Here is an 18,996-nt window from a genome sequence, read left to right as displayed (position 1 = left end):
GCTGAGGACAGCATGGGCCTGGAAGCCCCTGCCCTCCTAAGGAGGGAGAGAAGTCACACAGGGCCTCTGGGATGCACCTGCATGGCACAAAGGGTGAGGGAGAAACTGGGTGCAAAAAGACAAACACTGATATAGACAGGCAATGAAAGTACACAGGGAAGGCATTTAAACAATGGAAGTACTGCAGGGTCCCAAGACAGCTCTGCAGGCAGTTGTAAACTGGCCAAGCTGCCAGAGGTTTACACTGGAGCTCCCACCAGACTATAGCAAGTCCTGTGGAAATGGCACTGTGAGGAGCTCACCTCCCTCTTTCATACCAGCTGGGTTTCTAATAATTTTACTACTCTGTGCCATGATGTGGATGAGATCCCTGGCAACACAGAACAAGGTTTATAGGAAGTGGATGACAAATCCTCTAATTGCTATAAAAAATACAAAAAGCAAAGAGAAGAATCTCATCCTGCATGGGTGAGACAAGCATGTAACACCTAAATTGATCCTTGCCTAATCCACTAGATAGAAACTTATATCTGCTTAACAAAGTCGAGTATTTAATGTCACCCCATTTGCTTAGATGAACAGGCTTTTTAGCACTAGATTTATTTAAACTCTTAGGTCTTTTGTTTGTATATATCAGTAACAATTTACATTTATAAACATATTAAATATAATTTAGTGTGTAGTATTGACTTCGATAACATTAACTTTAAAATAAAGCCTTCCATTATTAATCTTTATATATTTCATTCAGATTAAAGCTAGATCAATGCTAGTCATACCACATCTTTCTTTCTAAAATCTTATCACCAATGCTGGAGTTGACATGTCACTTAATATTAGTTTTGCTTACTCTGGATATTGTATACTATTGCTGTGCCTTAGAAGGATCATAAAGCTGGCTTTTTCTTCTTCCCCAATTCTGTATCTCTCATTAGACAAACCTGCAAAAAATCCCAGTTTTAAAGGCAATGGCTATCACAGCAGCACTATCTTCATTTTTGAAAAGAGATGCCATTCCATTCCACTGAGAAAGATATTGACAGAAAGAAGTGCACACACTTCTCTCCCTCCCTGTTTATAGAAGTGCACACTTCTATCCCTCCCTGTTTCCCTAGCAACACTCAAAGGCCCACACAAAGTGACTGTATCAAGCAGAAGGAAACGTGGAAGAGAGAAATCATTTCTGCACTTCAGCATCATGTCACTACTATATTTGACAGTAAACAAACCCCACAGGGATCAAGAACACAATCAAGGGGAAACAGAGTACAAATGTATCCCTGGAACTCTGAATGAGAAAGGGTAAAAGCTGTGGTTTAGCAGTGCTGAGCTTTGCTCTCAGTTAAAAACTGTAAACCTGTGAAAGAAAAAAATGACACGAAAATACAGCCATAAGCATACTAACCTGATTTTTGATGTCACTGTTTTCTTCAGAGCTCATCACTGCATGGATATATGTACAGATGGGTCTGGCTCATTTCCCCTTTCAGCATTTAGATAAATGGCTCAAATTGATATTTCTTTGCTTAAGTAACTGTCTATGCTGTCTATGTCTCTCAATCAACCTGATCAGAGCAGAACACTGCTGCCAGACACTGGTATCCCACCCAGACATGGCAGGATGCCTAGCCCGCTCCCTTTGGTTCTACAGAGTCTCTCCAGTCCGGTCTTCTTAAATAAAAGCCCTGTGAGAAACTTGTCACTCACCCTTTTCATTCTTGGGGACCCAAGAACAGGCAACTGGGGGTGGTTGTTGTTGCTGCGGCACCAAACTGGCATTTGCCTCAGCACAAACCACAATTCACAACCCATCAACAGTTTGCATGAAGTGCTGCAAACTCATAACATGTGCCAGAAGTCTGAGAAAATGAAACTCTGGCCAGTATATCTGACTTCCATTCCTATATTCCCAATTAAAAGGCAGTGAAATACACATATTCACAGCGATTTATGTGCACATGGACGAATTGCAAGGAAAGGTTGTCTTCTGATTCTTCTAGAGGAGTAATACTGAATATTTTGGTAAGATGTTACAAATTTGCCCTCTGACTATACTATTTATATTTTTGGAAAATATTTATAATATTTCGTATCAATGACATATTAAAAACAAGTTGTATTTCACTGTGCTTTCATCCATCCTTTTTTTTATCGTAAAAGAACAGGTAGCATTGACCTTTCTTGATGCCCTCTTCCCAATTGGGAATCTAAAGAGGTCACAGTCAACTGGAACCTGGCAAACATTGTCCCAAGGCAGGAAGGATGATTGTGGCAAGTACATGCCTGTCAGTCCCACTTCAGTGTCTGGTAAAGTTACAAGGGTTATTCTGGAGGCAGTGAAAAACACCTGAAAGACAACACAGTCATTGGTCCGGCCAGAACAAGTTCATGAAACTGAAGTCCTGTTGAGGAAACTTGATTTACTTTTATGATAAAGTAACCCAGATAGTTGATAAGGGGAAGCCAGTTGATATGAACTGCGATTTCATTAAAGCTATTGATCTGAGGCTTCTCACAGGTCTCCAAATGTCCAGTACACAGCTGGATAAACACATAATGTGATGGGTGAGAAACTGGCTCATGGGTCAGGCACCAAGGGTTATTTATTGTGAATGGAATGGTAGCACCAGACTGTTGACCTGTCAGTACTGGTGTTTCCCAAGGCTTCATTTTAGGCTCAGTTCTCTTCAATGTCTTCATAAATGACTCCAAAGAATAATGAGAACTTTTCCAACGACACTAAATTGGGAGGAGCTGTCAACTCCCTTGAAGGCAGACAGACTCTGCACAGAAACCTTGACAAATGATAGGGCTGTGCAATCATCAAGCATAGTGAGCTCAACAAGGGCAAGTGCTGGATCCTGCACATGGGACAGGGCATCCCTGGATGCAGGAACAGACTGAGCACTGGAGAGCAGCCACACAGAAAGAAATCTGGGGATCCTTGTCAGTGGTAAGTTGAATCTGAGTCAGCAGTGCCCTGGCAGCCAGGAGGGCCAGGATGTCCTGAGAGGCATTGGGTACAGCATCACCAGCCAGGTGAGGGAGGTGAATTTCTTACCAATGCAAGTAAATCAAAACCAAGAATATACAAATTTCTGTTGCCACTGAAAATATTCCCCTGTTCCTATATTAATTCAACTTTTCCATACTATGACTGTGTCTCTGCTTCTGCACATGGACTAACTGGGGTGAAGAGAACAGCAACAGCCTACAGAAACAATACATGGATTTACCAGGGGAAAAACTCTTATCTCACATCTTTCTGCCAATGGTTCTATGAAGAAAATTAACACATCACACTTTCTGCCACCCATAAGTAAATAACTGCTTCCACAAAAACTGTCTGAGATGCCAGAGAGCCACACAGACTTTCAAGCAAGACTAACTCCAATACATGAAACGGGACTTCGACTAATTTGCTGAGAGAAAGGCATTTTTTCCTGAAGACTGAGATTGTGAAATGTTTATTGGTTATGATTGCAGGAAGCAAAAGCAAGTTGTAATTGTGCTCCACTAAGAAAAAAAAATAGAATTGTACAAATAAAGGACCCCATCAAACAGCTAAGACTTCAATCCCTCTTCATATTCATAACTATGAGAATTTGGTCTACTGTTGGTGCTAGGGGAGAACAGGAGCAAGGCAAGAGCACACCAAGGACAGGGCAGTACAGCAGGAGCAAGGCAAGAGCACACCAAGGACAGGGCATTACAGCAGAATACACTCAAGTAAAATTTTCCTGCTTTGCCCCATACAACCCCAGGCCACACAGGTTTTCCTACCAAAATACAAATGGCGTAAAACCAAAAAACAGCCCCTAAGTGTGTTCTTCTGTAGAATCCAGAGACAAAAGACTGCTAAACAAAACTCAGTGGGGTTTAAAACTGCCCATTGATGATTTTGCCAAGTGAAAACTAACTTCACACAGTCCTTGCTTTTTCATCTTAGAACAGTACTGAAGCATGTCTTTGATTTATTCATACTCATAAAATTGTTCAACCTTTCAGTTGCTTATTACAGGCTGTACGAGATTAATTCAAATTTAGCTATTAATTCAGCACCCAAAGTAAAGTTTGTGTCTTTAGACTAAACTGCTTTTTCTTGCAACATCACAGAAAACTGGAAGCACCAATTGCATTTACTCAAAAATAAGCAGCAAGATACAATTGTGACAGCTATCTACTCACACAAAATGTTTTAGTGGATAAAAAAGCACCATGATAAGTAAGGGAAAAGTAACTAATAACCAGTAATCCTCGCAAGAACACAACCTGAATCCATCAAGAATCCTTGCTAATCACAGCAGCAATGTCAGAATACCAACCTTATAGGAGCTAAGGACTCAACCTGGCATGTGGCAGATACTAACCAACTATTCTCAGTCCTCCAGAAATGCAAGAGGCAATCCCTCTACTACTTAATGTACTGCTTACACAGAATCATCATAATTCTGTATCTTTTCAGTACCCACAAACTGGATATGTAAGCTGAAAATCAGGTCTGAGAAACGGTTCTATGTCTCAGGATTTTGCCTGTAGCATTCCAAACTGTTCTTGATCACTATATTTTATTAAAACCACATACCATGAGGCCACTGGGATTTCATCATATACTTTGAAAACAGAGGGAGACATAATTTTATGATGACTGCAAAGATATTAAATTTCAGGCAGAGTAGATAGGATTTTTCTGTTACCACTTTGCAACGTGTAGTAAACACCCAGTAGTCTCATTAATGATGTGATACTTCCATATTAAAGATCATGTCATCATCAACTATAAAATGCAGCAACTTGGTGGGTGCACATAAGAAGCAAGACTGAACCAGTACACAGTCTTACCAGTCTGACCCTCTGCAGGAAGGCTGTGCTTTCTGAGCTTCGGTAATCTTTAGCAGCCAGCTTAAACTGGAACTAAGGAGACAACTCTACAGAATAACTAATTACGTAATTAACAATTAGGTGTGTATTCAGACTTGTCTATAAAAGCCAGTTCAAACAACTCTGCATTCAGAGTAACAGCTAGTGCAAACACAGTAGTATGTGCAAAAAAAAGGCTATGATGTTCCTCCTTCATGGTTGTTTATATTCAATTTAGTTGGATCATTTTCCAAGAAAGTTTAATCAAACTTTCTTGAGGAGGGAGGATTTTTTCAGTATACCCAGTATCCTTCCAATCCTTTTCATTTCTTATCTTTTGATCCTTTTTATTAGAAGACTGAATTAATATAACAGAGCTTACCAAGAGAAAAATTAGTTCAGCTCACGTTTTACCTACAGAGTACCATTTAACCTGAAGGTTGATTTACAAATGATGTACAAAGTCATTTCTTTTCTTGTGTGATTTTGTTACCAAACATGATGAAGCTGAAAAACCTCAAAAGCCAAGAGGTTCAAGTAAGTCATACATGAAGTTTGGTAAGGAGCTTTTGTTTCTCCCCTCAGGCTTTTCTTCTCCATATCACCATGCTGACATGCAAGGATTTGGTCTTATCAGCTGTGAAACTGTTGCACAAAATCATAGTAGGAATATTCAACAATCTGTTCCTGCCACACTCACCTACAAAAGGGACCCCCAATTCTAAGAAATAGACTTATTTATATAGTTCTCCCAGGGTTATGCATACAGCAGCTGGTAAATGATAAGATAAAGGCTTTAATCTCATTCTCCAAGTAGTCCCTTGTTGCTTAAAAGGAGTTACAAGAATTAAGTAATTCTTGAAATAAAGAAGTAAGTGCCCATAAAATTTTCTGTAGCTATTTACAAAAGGAGGAGCAGGAAGACCTGACAAAAACCATCCTGGAGAATACAGGGGGTAGTAAATGCTACACTGATGCTGTAGCATTTATGACTCCTTATAGCGCAACTGTGGGAAAATTCATTAAGCCAAGGGTGCAATATTAAATAAATGTACTGTGAAATAATGCCTAGAGCTACCAGCCCTGAAATCCATGTGAATTATAATCCATGAATAGGAATCAAATTACAATCTAGAGATATTCAATGCATTTAATATTACAATATTTAGGCAATAAACAGGACATAGAAACAACTCCTTATATATTAAAGTCTAGCTAACAAGCAAAGTCTTAAAATTCATATTTCTCTTGAAAGCAGTTGGCAGATGTGTAGGAGGGATTAAATAGCACAGAAGACTTTGTAAACTTCACAGCTTGAGGTCATTTTTGGAGAGAGGCTAGGAGGAAATTACCTATTAACATATAGTTTCAAAAACATTCATTAATGTTTTTTTCTGAAGCACAAGTTTGAAGGGCAAGATGCCATGGGCTTGAAAGAACTACCCTGCAGTAACCACTTGTGTCCAGACTCTTAATCACAGCAACAGGGTGGTTTGGTCATCTTTATTGAGAGAAACTTCTTTGCTCTAACTGTGGGATAAAGAACAAAGGCAGAACCAGTGACCATGAGACCACTGGTGCACCACATCAAACTCCCATTTTTGCATGTCAGCACTCTCTCATGCTTTAGAACTCTTTACTCATTCATGCATAAAATTCTAATCTACGACAAATACAAGTAATTCATGTTGCAAGGCAGGAGCCTGGCTGTCACTTTATGCATTCTCAGTTTCCAAAGCAAGAGGCTTTACTAGTCTTCATGTTACAGAAATCTTCACCAACAAAATGCTTTCCTTTGTTTTCAGTAGCTCACTGAATTTCAAATATAGATTTGAAAGTAGTCTGTAAAAGTCAGTAACTCCTGTCACTTACTTGGCTTAGAGTTAATGATGACACTTTCAGCAGGGAGCTGGGGTGGGAACCTGCAGTTGTCTCCTTGGCCCTCACTGCTGCCATACTCTATGACATCCACTTGTCCCAGCGGTACACTCCACTTCAGTAAATACCTCTGGCCAGTTGTCGTGGTGCCACTGCTTTCATAGGAAGAGCTGGAAGATGCACAAATTATGGCTGTGACAAGCAATTGTGTTTCAGAGCATACTATTAATTATTTCAGCTTCTAAAATCTGCTGTTAATCAGCTTGAGTACAGTGCACAACTTGAAGCAAATACATGTATCAGGCTGACTTTTGTGAATGACCTTTCCCAGCGTGCAAAGAGCAGCCATGCAGGTGCAGATAATCTTGTGTGCAAGCACCACAGGACTGCCAACAACAATCTTTACACCTTTATAGCAAAACATAAGTGACCATCTTTTAAGATCAATGAATTCTGAAATCCTAATACAAGTGCTTGGGATTATACTTTGGCTCCACATTTTCCTGATTTTTTTGAAAGACTTCTTTTGGGGCCCTAACTGCTATGTTTAGGGAAGTAGGGATGATGGAACCTTTGAATGACTGCTGGGAACAGGAAGGACAACTGAAGGGCTGACAAGCCAACATTTCTGCCAAGCCCCACAGCCCAGACTGTTCTGTATAGCAGACCTCTGCAACTGCTGCAGCTTCCAAGAGTAATCCTGCCTGAGCTGCTGCTTAAGAAGTGTGTATCACAACAGGCATTTCAGAGGAGAGCACACTGAGGAAGCTCATTAGGAACAGAAATGACATAAACATTAATTTTACTTTGTTTCCTTCATTCCCTTATTCCCATTCAAGAACATGTAACAAACATTTATTATAAAGGACAAAGGAGATGTTAAAGTAAACAAAAAAAGGTTTACTTCACAGAAAGAATGACTGAAATCCAGAAGTCAACTGCTTGAGAGAAATCAGTAAAATGCATTTATTGAGAACAGTAACTAAATGCTGAAATTCAGCTAGTCAGCTATCTATCTGCAACACAGACTTTTGTTTCAATGAGGAAGTTTCAATATATGAACAAAGAACACAACTGCCACAACTTAAGCAAATATTTATAAATTCTTGACCTAGCCCAGAAGTAACAAAAAAACCTAGGCAGGACACAGTTGTTCAGTCACTAGAGATGGCATCCACTCCATTCAATTACTGTTACTTCAGAGTCAGGCCACCAGCTCCTGCTGGTCATCTACGCTGTGTGCAAAGAAAGACCTGAGGGTTGTGTCACCTGTAAAAATATCTATCTTTTGCACAGCAGAAACACTCAAATGTCCCAGGTGCCTAGAGTCCACTAGTTACAGAGGAATTTTCTATGGCTTGCAAAAGATACATACTTTTACAGAGGGCATAACCCTCAGAGACTTGGCATGATCATGAACTTTAAACTTTAGCATTTTAATGGAAAACAAAACCAGACTGCACTTTGCTGCTTCAAGTACAAATACAGAAAATCCAAGACTTTATTGGTATGAAGGAAGATAACATATGAATAGTTAAAAACAATATTCAAGTGTTACTAAGAAAGCAAAGAATTTGTAAAGGCAAGGAACACAGGATAATTCACATGAGCTTCTTAATTTTCTGAAGTGTAGTTATTACATGGTACTTCTCACTCACATGGACATGAGACCAAGCAATCATACACTCAGAAATATATGTACAGGATTCATGCTTCAGTAATGAATTAAGATATCAACTCATATTATGCTTAAGAAAAGCTATTCTTGGAAGATTTTAACAATCCACATTTTCTTTGTCAGAATGTACCATTACATAAAACAATTTATGATACAAGCAACATATGAATGTGAACAAAACCTTGGCATACACAGACATTTAGTAACAGTAATAGTTACAGCCAACAAAAGCACAGAAGGAACTATGAAAAAAAGGCTTTTTTCAAAGCATTTCACCTTTAATCTTTCAATGTTTGATTCCAGAGATAATAACTCTTCCCCATCTGGAACTTTGTTAGCAAGTTCCAGGGTTTTTTTGGCAACCCGCATTACCATTATGGATTTTGTTTTGTTTGTTTGTTTGTTGGAGGTTGTTTGCTTTGCAGAGGATGGTATTTACAAATTGTGTCAAGTTACAAATCTGTGTGTGTAACAGTCTGAATTTAAGGAAGAAGAGAACAAAGTCTTACCTTGGGGCATGCTTGTATTCCACCATGCACTAATACATAGCAGTAACAAGACACTACAGATCATTTCTACCTGTAATCTCCAAGTGATATAATTTTCTTACAAATTAACTCTAGAACTTCCAAATATCAACCAGCAATTTGGAGGGCTATACCAAAGCTAGTGATCCTTTTATTATGACTATTCCTAGAAATCATTAGCCACACTAAATACAACAGCACAAAAGCAATTCAATAAGTGTCATTTTTTTCCATCAGAAGTTCAAACAATCATCTAAATAATGTAAGTGAAATCTTACCGAATATTCACTGTTGCACACATCAGCACATCATTCAACATGAAAAGGCGCCGTTCTTTGGTTTTAATAATTTCTCCTTTGTCATTATAAACTGTCTCAACCATATCATCAGTCCGTATGAGGTATCTGTTCCCGCTGCTGAGTAGCTGGATTTTGAAAACAATTAGCATTGTATATTACACACAGTACAACCTACATCTAGCACACAAAAAGCAAAAACAATGGGTTATCACTTGCCATCCTAGCACAAGTGATTGCAGGTGGATTTGCCAAGGGAATTAGGTCTCTTTATTAATCTGCTTTTGATTCAGAGAAACAGTAACTTCTGCTGTCATCCATGTGGACTTAAAGGGCTTTGCATCTTAATGTAGACCATGGTTGCTCTGGGAATCTTCCACACTGATGAATGTTTCTTGGCAAAATGAACAATTCCTTCCACAATTTCTGTGATTTCCTTGCTTAGTCTCTTCTTTCATAGTCCACTGAAGACCTACACGTGATTCCAGCTGCCCAGAGTGGAAGCCACAGTGTGAGGAGGAAGTGTGCTCAGCCTGCTCTGTCCCCCTGGGCTCACACAGCTGAGGAGTGCAGCTGGCAGGGTGTCACACTGTGGAGAAGATGACACATCCCAGAGATTCTTGGCATGTAAACTGTTCCTGACATTTGCCTTCAAGGGCTGAGGATCAGCCACTGTGTGCAAGCATGAACCAATCCCTCACATGTCAAACACATCTCCATAGGGTCCAACAGAATTAAATGGTCCATAACTCACTAATTTTCTAATCAACCACCTCCTTCACCACCTATTTCACCCTGGCTGGCATTGTTCCAAAACTATATATGCAAATATACAGCTTAGGAGAGCCAACCATGTCCTGGGGGCCATCAGGCCCAGCACTGCCATCCAGGCAAGGGAGGGATTGTCCCACTCTGCTCTGCACTGGCCTCACCTGAATATAGTGTGCATTTTTGGGTGCCACAATGTAAGAAAGATATTAAGCTATTAGAGAGTGTCCAAAGGATGAAGGCCTTGAGGGGAAGCTGTGTGAGGAGTAACTGAGGTCACTTGATCTGTTCAGTGTGGAGGAGAATGAGGGGAGACCTCACTGTAGTCTACAGCTTCCTCGTGAGGGGAGGACTCCTCACCCAGAGGGTGTTTGGGCACTGGAACAGCTCCCCAGGGTAGTGGTCAAAGCCCCAAGCCTGACATAGTTCAAGAAGCATTTGGACAATTCTCAGGCACTTGGTGTGACCCTCAGGGCTGGTCTTGTGCAGAGACTGGAGCTGAACTCCATGATCCATGTGGGTCCCTTCCAACTCTTCTGATTCTGTGATATTAATACACAAGGAATGTGGGACCCTGTGAGATTTGGAGTGACAATCCATGTATATATCAATGAATCACCCACTGCATAAAACACAAAATCTTGCAATCAATATCAACTGACAAAAGGCAACCTGGGCCACCTCTTCAAAAGCACATTCTGTGTCTTGGAACTATTTGCAGATGCTTAATAGCTGCTTCAAGAAGCAGGATTATGACAATGAGAAAAGAAAGTAAAATGTCTGAATCCATCTTCTAATACACTTAGAATGGAAATACTGTTCCAGTATGAAAATTAATTCAGTATTCCATAGCTTAAAATAAGTGTTTTCTGGTTGACTACAGCTTTACTAAAAGATGTGCTTTTTTGTATCTCCAAAAACAACCCCATTCCTTCAGCACATCCCCACCACTTTACCTCAGAAGGAGTCCACAAGATAATAAATTGAAACTTCACAAAAGCAGTAATTGAAGCATTTATGCCTCACTTCATGGGAAAGAAGGAATCCTTTGTGACACAAATAAAACTTGCATATATATATATCCATAGTATAGACAGCTACCAATGAACTCAAATAAAAAAGATTGTTCCTTCTTAGTGAATGTCTTCTAGAGTTCTTTTTAGACATTTCTATTCTATGATGCAAATATATGAATGAAATAGATGGAGATTTTCCCTAAAACAAGGAAGATGTTGTTGGACCCATTCAATACCAAATCCTGAAATGCTTCACAGTTGGAAGCACCGCTGTATAAGGACATGGACCCTTTCTTTACACAGGAGTATTTCTCCAGTTCTAGGATAAATTAAAAGTTGAATTTTTCCACACAGAACACGTATATGAGATTTTACTATATATTATTATTTCCTACACTGCCACAGAACATCAGTACTGCTGAGGCAAGTTCAGTGTGTTGCCTATTCCAGCACACAGTGGTGAGCCTATTCAGTCCCAGAGGCAGGTGACATCTCACAGTCCCAGAGGCAGGTCATATCTCATATCTACCACTAGAATGACCCCATGTCATTCTACACGACATCTTGATCTCTATAGAAAAAAACCAACATAGCTGTCTCTTTGGTGTCTGTTGTAGAGATTACTCAAGGCCCAGAAACTGACCCTTCCATTTCCATTATACTTTCCTACTTTCCTTACCTTGTTCAGGTAACGTTCATTCATTGCTTTTGCTATTTGTTTTATTTCACAGCGCTGATCTGCATCCCTTTTCCTTTCATTTAACTTCTCTGCCAGTGTCTCGAGCTCTGTAAGAGCCATCTGTAGAGGTAATCTGTCAGGATGTCCTTTATTAGTATTCTTCAACATATCCTGAGGGGTAATTATAAAACAAACAAAAAAACCATTGGATTTATTTTCAAAGTCAGGTTCCAAGATTACTGAATGTACAGTTACAACTCAACATTCTTGAGTACTACCAAAGAGTAAGACCAATAAACACCTAATGAATATTTGGACAGTACATTGCTTAACTTCCCAAATATCATAGTAATTCTTTAAAAATATACTGAATGGGATCACATACATTCTTATTTAAAGAACAAAATTACAGAGAAGGGAGATTGTTTAGTACTATCTGGCAATCAGTAATATACAGTAATATGTATGTGTCTATAAACAATGATTTTAAATGAAACTTGTCTGATATTTACTGTCATAATAATATTGTATTATCGTTATAACTGTTATTATTTCTCATTAAAACATGGACAGCATACTCGTCTTAAAGTAGAAGACATTACTTCATTAAGGTCACAACAGCTCCTCCAAGTCTTTCTCTTTTGCAGGCATACAGTAGGAACAGTTTGAATTATACCTTTCTCCATTCCCAGCCCACTTAAAAATCTTCCTGCCACAATAAACTTCATCATTCCTGCTATTTAAAAAACTCTCCCCCATGGCTTCCAATTCACATGCTTCCCCCATGACTACCTCAGCTCCTTTACCTCCAGTAATTCCCAGACCTGCAGCCCAAAGCCTGTCCTGCTCTTGGCACCTGTGAACACAGCTAACACACAGTGCTTACTGGGGTAGATCTGCTGTGGTCTGGAAGAAGGTAAAAACAGAGCAAATTTGTCTGGAGCAGGTCTATACTGGGGAATTGTGCTCTTCCTGCAGCTTGACTGCCTGCTGACATGAGACCAAGGACTCTGTCAAATCCACAGCTTCCATGGGAAAAGAAACAAGATGCTGCAGGTCAGAAGGAAGCTGAACATACTCTAGCAGGTCCTGTGAGCCAATAATCAGAGAGTTTCTAAACTATCCAAGGTATGAATTTTCTAAACTATCCAAGGTATGAATTTAATCCTCTTGCTTTTTCTTCAATGGAAAGAAATGCCAGTAAGTTCCTAGTAATGTTTTGAAGTGTTATTAGCTAACAAACAGATATAAACAAGCAGCATATTTGAACTACATCTTTACTAGAAAACTATTCATAAGCTTTATTTTACTTAGCAAGTAATCTATAGTAAATCTAGTTTACTGAGGCTTTCCTGCAGTGCCCTTACTGCCTGTCCCTGCAATCAGGCTATGAGATCAGCATGTTCAATGCACTGAAATTTCTCTTTGTTTCCCCATGATCTAGTGGTCACTTCCACTGAACATGATCCTCTAGCAGAAGACAGCTGCCATGCAATCCCAAGGGTAAACTATGCAAGAATGCAAAAGGAGCCTCCCTTTGGTAAACATTACTTACCTGCAATAGTAGAATGAACTGTGGAAAACGTTGGATAGGTTTCATCATTAAACCATACAGTGTAATGCGATCAGGGCTTGACTCCTGACACTGCTGCAATGCAAGAAGGACACATTTACTACCATGAGCACATTTCCACCAGTTACAGAATGAAAGGAAAATATTTCCTAAAAATTCTTCTATATTGCTTACATTGATTATAATAAGAAGACTAAAGATTCCATTTACTATCAAGATTTACTTAAAAAATATTAAATCTTTTAGAAAAACCCATCATTATCAAAATGATGGCCTGCCACTGAACTGAAATATCCTCTTTAATAAATACAGCTCGGCCAAAGCCACATCAGCAATGCAGCACCTATAAATCTAAAAACCTACCTATGGTTTTTAAGAGGAAATCTAATAAAAACGTCATAATGTCAGTGCTATGCAAACAGATTTTGATCTTCTTTATTTGAAGAATCAAAGAAAAAAATGTTGATTTATATTTGGAAATAAAAATGTTAGAATCCATTATTTTAGTTACTGCGAATGGCAGATAAAACCAGACAAATTTCTTTTGCATGTGAAAAAAAGCCAGAAATGGTCATAAAAAGGAAGGCTAGAGGAAATACTCAATATTAAAAACAAAGAAATTCTAAACAATGTTAAACTGGTGTTGTGCATAAATTGCAATTTATTGCTACAACCATCAGCTTCACAATTTATTTCCATAATTATCTGTACAAACATCTATTTTTTTTTCCAAACAGCAGTAATGAAGATTTTGATCTTCACTGCTGGTGGGCAAAAATAAAAAAGGAAAGGTAAAGAAGTGTCATCTGTCATCAGAGTTTGGCTGTGCTTCTGCAAGCAGAACCAGTGTGGCCCTGACAAGCAGTGATGAGAGGTGTGGATTATGTCTCTATTGGCAAAATATGCTTTTAACAGTAGAACATGCTTAACCTGTGACAACATGCTCACTAGAGTCTGATCTTCAAGATGCTTCAGGCTTCCAAAACAACATCCTACACAGAGTTGTCCACAGTTTAAAAAGATGTTAGTTAAGATCTGAAGGCAAACCCCTGCAACCCTTCTCTATAGAACCTAAGAGTTGCACTAGGCACCCAGTTTTTACTGTTTTTTGGACCACTGTAACAGACCTGACAGGGTGACCAGCTCTGAGAGGCACAACTCAATCCAGGATGCCTGGGGGATGAGACAAGCTGAGCTCTCAGACTCTCAGCAATGTCACAGACAACTCAAAAGCCTGGCAATGGATTCTGTGTACTGTCTGTAAGGTGTCAACCCTAGGGATTCACAGCATTCCTACTGTGTGTGCCAGGCTCTCCAGACATATCATGACAAGTATCATATGCAACAGGTCAGTATGCATTCTGCAAAAAAATCACCAATTTCAACCCCAAACCAGAAACACAATCTTCAAAATCCAGGGAAATTGTTGCAGAATGGAAATCCAGCTGCACTACCTCTCACAACACAATGAACAAATTAGAATTAAAATAAATTTTAAATTAAAAAGTGGCTTCATATGATGAACTACTATTTGAAGCTCACCTGATATGGAAGAATCCTAATGTTTAGATAAACAAAGTAAAGCAAATACCAATAAACTGATTTGAATAACAAAAAACCTACTGTGCACTTCAAAATACATCCCAGATCTAACAGCATGTTACTATGCCAAAAATCCAATACTTGAAGGGGACCCTCTGGGGTCTGTTTGTGCCAAATCCATCAAACAGACCTTAAGTCCATAAAACCAGTGAGACAATATACAGTATCAGCAGTCAAATTTCCTCCCAAATTATAACTCCTGCTTTCTTATTTATCGCATATGCACAATTACTTTAAGAACAAACTAACCTTTAAGAAGTCTAAAAAGGCAGGTTTGGTGGCACAAGATTTCTTGAGAATCCCAACTGCTGTACTGAAGTTGTTTACATATTCACTATATGCATCCAATACCATAGATTTAGAAAACTGAAAAGAAAAAAAGGCAAATCTTAACTAAAAGTACAAAAGACCTCTGCCAGCACAGCTATAGAGACCTCTGGCTGTTAGGGACTCACTCAGAACTAAAGGCTTTGCTTGGCCCAGTGCTGGATATACAGAAATACTGGTAATACCCAAGATAATCTTTCTGCAGAGGACAGGCTGGAAACAGAAAGATATAACAGCTGTGAATGGCAAGAAATGTATTCACAGAAATTGTTTCATCTTGGCTAGAACACTGGGACAGAAGGACTGTGGGCAATCAAAGGGCATCAAGATTTAAATCGACAACTGAGATCCCCTGATCATCTCACTACCTGCCTTCCGGCTTAAGTGAATCAGCAAAGTCCCAGGGCCTTCACATCCTGACTTCAACTATTAAGGGCTAACCAAAAAAGCAAACAGATTGTGTGGCCTGCAAACAGTCATGGGAATGGTAAGATCACCACCCATTGCCTTCCTGGTAGCTTCATCCCTCTCTTTTGCAGAGCTGGTCTCATTAAGACTACCTAACTTGCTTCAGTCACAACAAGGCAGGTTTGCTTTAAACAACAAATCTTCAGTGACTATTTCATTTTGGGTGAACTGTGATCAGATCCCAGCTCTCTTACAGCAGGCATGAAAAGGTGGTGATTTTCAGCACCTGCAATTTTCAGCAATAAAACAAAGCATTCAAGCCAGAAGGCAGGCAGCCTCTTCAAGCCACACTTTCACGGTGAACAACATCTTTCTATCAACCAAGGCCACTTCTTGTTTCTCTAATTTAAAGTAGTAGATAATTCTGTCCTTTACTGAATGGACTTCCATTAATTGATGGGACAGGGTTTTACAAATGCTCTTTATCAGTGCCCCATCTCAGTTCAAACTCAGGAATTCAGGACATTACCAACTGTGGTTTCTTTCTACTGGTCAAGCTGGTCATGCACAAATGCACAATACTTGCATACTATGACTACCCATTTTTTACGAGATGCTGAGCCTCAGTCACACCTTAATTTTGGTGGGTTTGTGAATCTCTAATTTCTCATAAACTGTTTACTTAGATGTCTGAAAGATTAATCAAAGCCTCAAAACTTTTCTCACAATCCTTTCACATCTGCCAACCGAGCTGAAGACATGTGCTGGTGTCAGTTTCCTTATCAGGATAGTACATGAATACTCTGACAGTTGCCACAGGCATTGGAGAACATGGGAATAAAGCAGCTAAGTTAGAAAGACATGGAGATGGAAAAACAAGACTAAAATATAAACAGATTATCTGTTCTGACACATTTGCTTACTGAAGCAACAAAGACATCACCGATCATTTCAACAGAGTCCCACTCAGAGACACGACTCGCCAGCGCAATCTGAAACATCGAATGGCACTGAAGAATTTCCTTAATTCGATAAAACACCATCTTAAGTTTTCTTTCACTCAGTAACTTCGGTTCCATATCTGAAAGGGGCTTCTCATATTGCTGTGGAAAAATTAAAAAGCAAACTGATTTAAAAAGAACAAAAAAATGGACTTCTATAAGCAGAAAAAGAAACTTATGCAACAGTACACACACACAAAACCACTGAACATTTGGCATGAAGCATCTGCAGCAAAATCTGTGTTAGTCATAGGAAAGATTCTTTAATGATATTTAATGATTCTTTTTCAAATATTCAAAATTTGAAAATGTAAAAGATATTAAGGTACCTCCAGGATTCTTTTGAGAGCATCCACGTAATTCTTCTCACTGTCAACTACAGAGCCCAAAATATACCTTCTCACAACCTGTTGAAACAACAAAGTTTTGTCCAAAGCTCTAATCAGGTAAACACATTCATTATAGTTGGAAATGATGATGATAAAATTCTCACATTAATAAATCAAAAGAAATACAAAGCAATTTCAATACTGGAACTGCAATAAAATAATGCTGTACCTCTTCAAAAGTAATTTAATTTACTATTATTCTAAAAGTACTTACTTTAAAGAACACAACAATTATTGTACCAATATCTGTATTTTTTTCTGACTGTTTTAAGTCTAAGCTTAACTTTTGAAACTTGTGTTTTGATTTTGGCATTTAACAATGCTCTCAGGCACCTGGTGCAATTTTTAGGGCTGTCCTGTGCAGGGCCAGGAGCTGAGCTTCAATGATCCTGGTGATCTTCCAAATCAGGATATTCCATAATCTTATGCACCTTAAATGTATATATGTAGGCATTAACGGAAACAATCATAGGTATAAGATAATGTTGACTAGTTCAGTGATTTACAACAACAAAATAGGAAACAATTTTTCAAAAATAAGTCCTAAAATTTATTTTTAATAGGTTTTATACATTTATTAGGAGCAACATAAAGGGCAAACAAGCAAATACTAACTGTCTTTTAAAGTTAAGGCCATATAAACTGAGAAAGTATCCAAGTCAGCATTTTCTTTTGGGCATTACCATGCATAAGTGAAGACCCCCATGTTATCTGTACTTATATGCACTGACACAGTTGTAAGACCTTCAGGAAAAGCTACAGGCTTTCATGCTAAACTACAGGCTATTTATTACACCTCCTTCTCCACCTTCTGCTTCAGCTGAAATGCACTTTGTATGGACATGTGGGTGGCAGGACAGGAAAGGCTGGAGAAACAGTCTGGTTTAGAACTTAAGCTTCTTGCCTTCAATTAGATTTCTTGTTGGTTACAAGGATTTGTTTTCACCCAAATCCATTTCCTAATCCAGCTCACCCTAGAGTTACAAATGAGGACTGTGAGGGAGAAGACAGCACAGGAGTAGGATCAAACCACTTTCCATAGCTAGAAGAGAAGGAAAACCTGTTCATTTTGCTATTTTAAGCTAGCCTAAACAACCATGAAACTCAAATCTCAGGCTTGCTTCTTTCTGCTCCAGAACCCACAGCCTCCTGCGTCCTCCACCATCACTGCCTTTAAATTTTCCACACTTGTATTTTGCATTATTAAATGCAGGTTATGTGAGAATTTTCTTTCAGGTACTGGCATTTCAAAGGAGGACTTCAAAATGATCTGAGGCTTTGCTTAAGATACATGCAGTAAAATTAGTTGTGTTTAATCTGTGTTTAGAATGGATTTAGCAGTGTCTTATTTGGTATAGCGGATCAGTGGCTCTGGTGAAGAATACTAATCCTACTTTTAGTCACAGATCATTCTTCTGAAAAGAATAAGCATCTGTAGAAATAAAAATTTCAGGCTCTATAATACACAAAAAGAATACTTAGTAGTGGCTTGGGGTTATTGCAGCAGATATGAGCCCTAGCCTCAGTACTTGCAGGCACCAGGATTTAAACAGAAGCCATCATGCCACCTGCTGTTTGAAGCCAGCATGTCCACAGAGCAGCTCTGCTGGGACAGGGCAGCTGGCCTGGAAGGGGTTCCTACAGCTGGCCATGCTGTTCTCCCTGAACTGCTCCAGTGTTTCTGTGCACCCAGCCCACCAGAGCCCTGCTGACCAGCAGCCAACCTCCCCCACACAGCTGCTGCACCCCTGCAGTTTGGCATCACCTCCAGATGTGCACTGCAGCTGGCATCCAGATGCCTCACACAGGCTTTACATGCCAGAGGCCCGTGCCTGCTCCCGAGCACTAACACTGACCACCCAGTGCACTCTGTACTATGGACTCACTGAGTGTGCCATCCTCACCTGCTTCCCACCCACCTTTAGTCCATCCATACAGAGGGTATCTCACCTAAAGGAGCACAGGAATACTTCAGGAAACAACTGAAAGCCATT

General features: G+C 39.3%; 1 protein-coding gene across 3 annotated transcripts in view; it reads right to left on the bottom strand.

Moving 5' to 3' along the window:
- The window catches only part of ARHGEF10 (Rho guanine nucleotide exchange factor 10), a 110,979-nt gene that overhangs the window by 46,152 nt on the left and 45,831 nt on the right, over positions 1–18,996 (bottom strand). For 2 of the 3 annotated variants that reach the window (XM_058020562.1, XM_058020564.1), the window contains 7 exons: positions 16,943–17,020; positions 16,536–16,715; positions 15,127–15,243; positions 13,258–13,350; positions 11,703–11,873; positions 9,222–9,367; positions 6,733–6,908 (listed from right to left, as the gene is read on the bottom strand). In XM_058020562.1, coding sequence (XP_057876545.1) covers positions 6,733–6,908; positions 9,222–9,367; positions 11,703–11,873; positions 13,258–13,350; positions 15,127–15,243; positions 16,536–16,715; positions 16,943–17,020 — 961 coding nt within the window. The remainder of the gene's footprint in view (positions 1–6,732; positions 6,909–9,221; positions 9,368–11,702; positions 11,874–13,257; positions 13,351–15,126; positions 15,244–16,535; positions 16,716–16,942; positions 17,021–18,996) is intronic. The other variant, XM_058020563.1, reaches the window with a different exon arrangement.

Source organism: Melospiza georgiana, chromosome 3, assembly GCF_028018845.1.
Source record: "Melospiza georgiana isolate bMelGeo1 chromosome 3, bMelGeo1.pri, whole genome shotgun sequence".
NCBI classification, from domain to species: Eukaryota; Metazoa; Chordata; class Aves; order Passeriformes; family Passerellidae; genus Melospiza; species Melospiza georgiana.
The sequence above is the reverse complement of the archived record's forward strand: the minus strand, read 5'-3'. Positions and strand labels throughout refer to the sequence as shown.